Here is a 4,905-nt window from a genome sequence, read left to right on the forward strand (position 1 = left end):
ATTGTTGGACATCAAAATATTTTCTAGATTTGTTGATGGAGGCCAAAAATAACACGAGTTCTCCTGAAGTATGCACATACAACGCTGGTGGTAAATTGCTTAAATGCTAGTGCATCTGAGAAAGCCAGTTCTTGACTTGAGGCTTTATCAGAAGGTCTCATCATCATTGCAGTTGGTTGCCCAGTGCCCAAACATCTCACAGATTTCACAGTACGGGCATTCTTCGCTCCGACTGCCCTGGTGCATGGAATGGGGAGGGTCCTCAGACATCTGTGCCTGGGTAGGACAATCCTCAGTGTCGTGGAGATCAAAGCAGCCACAAATATCACAGAACAGGCGAGGTTTCTTCTTGGACTGTTTCTCCCGGTCATCAATGTCATAATTGTTCAGGTCATCCCCATTCCCATTAAGGGCTGCTTCTGACATCATTTCTACCTTCATCTTGAGATCTTGATTCTTCCTTTGAAGGTCCACTATTACTAGATTTAGGAAATCAATCTGACTCTCCTGGGCTCGCTGCTTCTGACATCATTTCTACCTTCATCTTGAGGTCTTGATTCTTCCTTTGAAGGTCCACTATTACTAGATTTAGGAAATCAATCTGACTCTCCTGGGCTTTTTCATCTTCTTCTGCCTGAGTATCAGTATTACCTGAGGAGCTGCTGAGCTGCCTCTTGTTTTCTTTGAGTTGAAGCTCCAAGTTCTTTACCTTGAGCTCAAGCTTCACCTTATCAGAATCTAGAGACTGAACAACTGAATGCAAGGACTTGGCAGAGGCATTTTCTCCCCTGAGCACTGTGACCTCATTTCTCAGTTTTTCCAGCTCTGCATCCTTTTCTGTGAGTAAGGCACTAGTAACACTGATGGATTTCTGCAAGGAAGCTTTTTCTTCATCTGTGTCTTTTATGTACTTGAATTCTCTCTCTTTCATTTCTAACAACTGATTATTGAGAACAGATCTTTCTTCTTCCAGCTTCTGATGACTTGTGACTTCGTCCCTGCTTCTCCCCAGATCCTCGGCAAGTTTATCGTTCTCTTCTTGCAATGCTGAAAGCTGCTGGGACTTCTGAGCTGCCGCCTGCTTTAGGGTTTCTATTTCTTTCCTGAATTCTTCCATTTTTTGATTCTCTACAGTCAGAAGTTCTTTTGATTTGTTAAGCTCTTCCACGTTTTTCAAGTTGTTTTCTTTAAGTGTGCCCAATTCATTTTGTAGTTTTGCATTTGTTTGCTTGGTATCTTCCAAAGAGGCCAGAGTTTCAGTCTTCTCTTTGGTCCTCTGTTCCATTATCTTCATAGTATCTTCTGCTGTTTGAGTGGCCGTAAATGACTGAAGAGTCTCAGTCTCTCTAATTTTAAGAGTAAGCTTGCTCCTGTCTTTCCTCAAAGTACGATTTTCATTTTGAGATTCTAGGAGATTGCCTGAAATGTGGCTGTTGGTTTGGGCCAGCTGGCTAATCTCTTTCTGAAGGAGGAAGTAGCTTTCCGCCAGGTTTTCCTTCTCCGTTAGGAGCTCGTCCTTCTGCAGCATCATCTCCCTTTTCTCAGCCAGGAGGCTCTTATTTTCTTGCATCACCTGGGCACTTTCGGCCAGGGTCACCTCATGGTTCAACTTAAGGTCATTCAGAATCTTGGTGAGGTAGCTATGCAGTTCTTGCAAACTTGGATTCGGACAAGACAGCAAAATCGCTTTTCATAGTCTCTATGCTGGTAGCAAGTTGGGCTGTTGCTACACTCAGGAGTTCCTTTTTCTTTATTATCTCTACCATCTTCTGTTCCAATTTGGTTTTCTATTGGATTAGCACAGACTTCTCAGACTGGAGCTCCTTAGTACATACTCTTAACTCCTCCACCTCCTGCTCCAGCAGCACCATTCTCCCATGAATTTTATTGTTTTCACACAAGGATGACTCATTTTCTTTAGCTCTGGCTTCTTTTTTCCCAGATTAAGGACAGCTGCATTTCATGGATCTCCTCATTTAATTTCTGACACTTTTCTTGAAGGGTCAAGCCATCCCTCAGCAAAATGTTCTTTTCAGAACAACATTTCTTAAATTCAGCATTCAAACTCTCCTTTGCTTGCAGTATGTGCATCTGTTCTTTTTCTAGGTTCTTTTTGGCATTTTGAGCCTCTTTCAGCATCAAAGAGAGCTCATACTTGTTGGCTGCTAGTTGTTGATTTATTTCATGGTGTTTTTGTTCTGGGCTTGACAAAGGTAAAAACCTCTCTGCTCTCATCCCCACCTACCAAAACATAAGTGATCAGATGTTCCATAACAAAAGGGACAGTGATAAGTTTAGTGTACAATGAGATAAATTACAGAGTGAAGAACATCTCATACCTAAGCCTGGAGCAACTATATGTAGGGGAGGGGTGTTGATGAGCCTCCCCAGATACATTAGAACATTAGATTATTATTCTGTCCTCCCCTATAGCTGCCAGAATTATGAATATAAGCCCCATCATTCCCCAAGACTTCCTGCCAGTAAGAGGAACTGACATTGCAAGGTGTAGCAAAAAGAGAATAGGTTTTCAAATCCGTTCTGCATCCAAACTCTAGCTCTGCCACTTACTAGTTCCAGTTACTTAGTGTGTCTAAGCCTGTTTTCTATTCTGTAAAATGGATGTTTAGGTAATATATAAAGTAACCCACACTGTGTCTGACATATAGTAGGTGTTTGATAAATGGTTGCTACTGTTATATGGAAGAAGAAAACCATACCCATTTTGGATTACATTTGCCTTGGATTGGTAAACTCGGGGCTCAAGCACAACAGTCTTAAGCAAAGCTAAATTGCCAGTGCAGTAGAGGAAGCTTGCACCATAATTTCTGCTTGTCTACCTCTAGCCCAGGGTGGCCTTTTAAAAGCACATATCCTTCCACTTCTATACTTCCTCTCCCTATGCTTAGAGAAAGCAGAGAAAAAGGAAAAACATCAAATCCAATGAAAGGAAGACTTTGCTGTTTATTTTAAAGCTCTATATTTTCAGAGAAACTGATTGAAAATAGTCTCTTAAAAGGGAAACAATCTACCTGTAACAAATACATTTATCAAAAAAGACAGAAACTTACCTAAGACTTGATAAAATTAAAGAGGATTAGTCCCTGGTTTGAAGAAAATTCCAGACTCCATATATTTCAGTTGCACAGTGAAGATCATGCATTAAACGGTGCCGATCAAGATGAGTCAGCTTTGGAAGAGGATGGCAGACACTTCAGCAACAGTAACCTTGGCCGTTGGTTATGCTGTTTCTGTAGATGGAAAGGAAAACTATAAGAGTAAAATAAAATAAGCCAGAAGTAATTAAGGTGATACTAGCATATGCTTATAATTTTATACTCAGTCAAATTTTATAATTCTCAGGATTGTGCTAGACACCAAAGACACCAATTAAGGAATTTCCAATTTGGTTGAAAAGACATAATAGTGGATGTTTAAGAGCCAAAGTGAGGGTGAAGACAAGGTCAGGGAGGGCAAGAGAAGCTACGGGAAGATTACACAGGGGAGGGGGGGTTGCACTGAACTTTTAAAGATCATAGGATTTGAAGAAAGGAAAAGGAAGCGCATTCAAGATGAGGAACAAAACACAAGCTCGGGGGAAATGAGCTTTGCTGAGACTGGGTCAGTGAAGAGCGTGGCCTGGAAATAAAGTTAGAGGCCAAATTGTGGAATATTTTGAATGTCAGAATAAAGAGTTCAACTTCATTCTGTAGGAAATGGGAAGCCACTGAATATTGATGCATAGGGTACTAACAAGAAGAAAGCAGAATTTTAGGAAATTAATCTGATAACAGGGTCCAACAATTAAGAAAGAAGAAATTTCCTTTATTTTAATACTTTTGAGGTTTGTTATTAAAAATTATAGATTTTTAAATGCAATAATGTATATAAAAGTACATCATATATGGTTCAGTCCTGTTGAGCCATTTAAATATCAAATATATTGTCTACTAACGTTATCAATTTGTAAATAAATGTAACAGAAAGAATTAATAGCGGCAAATATTCTATAATTCTCTGGAAGAAAATTATGTGTTCAAACATTTATATATATCATCATATGTATATAATTTATCTTACTATAATCTTAACTATGTTGTGTAAGTGACCAGTGTTAATATGTTGCTTAGCTACATTTTACAGCATGTCTCACTAGAACTTTAAAAATCATTGCATATATATTCTCTGAAATGTGTTACTGTTTTGACATTTTAGCAATGATTAATTACATTTAATTATAAGAAATGTTTTTTTCTAAATTTAATTCCCATGTATGTAGAATTTTATTTTTGATGATGAGTAACTTTATGAGGGCTTTATGAAATGATTAACTCAGGTAAAGACTAGTAAATACTGTATATTTGTAATTGTTTAAGAGATCTTGATTTGTACAAATTGTTTATTTTGAATCTTTCTGTTGAGTTTATTAATCATTATGTGCTTGATTTTTATCCTGAAAAATGTCACAAATTGTTTATTTTGAATCTTTCTGTTGAGTTTATTAATCATTATGTGCTTGATTTTTATACTGAAAAATATCAAAAAAAAAAAATGGACCTTTTACAATACAAATTCTTCTAGTCCATGGCAATGGAATATATTTCTTTATTTCAGCTTCTTTTGTCACTGTTTTACAGTTTTTATTGTAGAGATCTTTTAGCTCTTTGGTTTAATTGATTGCTAGGTATTTTAGTACTTTATTTTTCTTGCAGCTTTTGTAAGTGGGATAGTTTTCCTGATTTCTTTTTCAGATTATTCACCATTGGTTTATGAAAACATATCTGATTTTTGTATTTTGATATTTGTATTCTGAAACTTCACTGAATTAGTTTATAAGTTCTAACAATTTTTTTTTTTTTTTTTTGTCTTTTTGTCTTTTTCCGTGTCCGGCAACGGATCGCAACC

General features: G+C 37.3%; 1 protein-coding gene across 1 annotated transcript; it reads right to left on the bottom strand.

Annotated features, from left to right (window-relative positions):
- Nucleotides 1–147: 147 nt before the first annotated feature.
- On the bottom strand, nt 148–1,306 carry LOC103610431 (CAP-Gly domain-containing linker protein 1-like). The gene is made up of 2 exons (XM_008594602.1): nt 584–1,306; nt 148–498 (listed from the first exon to the last, which is right to left on the bottom strand). The coding sequence occupies exons 1-2, from the start codon at nt 1,292–1,294 to the stop codon at nt 148–150; spliced, it is 1,062 nt and encodes a 353-aa protein (XP_008592824.1). The 5' UTR covers nt 1,295–1,306.
- Between the last annotated feature and the right edge of the window lie 3,599 nt (nt 1,307–4,905).

This window comes from Galeopterus variegatus, unplaced genomic scaffold (genome assembly GCF_000696425.1).
Source record: "Galeopterus variegatus unplaced genomic scaffold, G_variegatus-3.0.2 Scaffold11129, whole genome shotgun sequence".
Classification (NCBI taxonomy): Eukaryota; Metazoa; Chordata; class Mammalia; order Dermoptera; family Cynocephalidae; genus Galeopterus; species Galeopterus variegatus.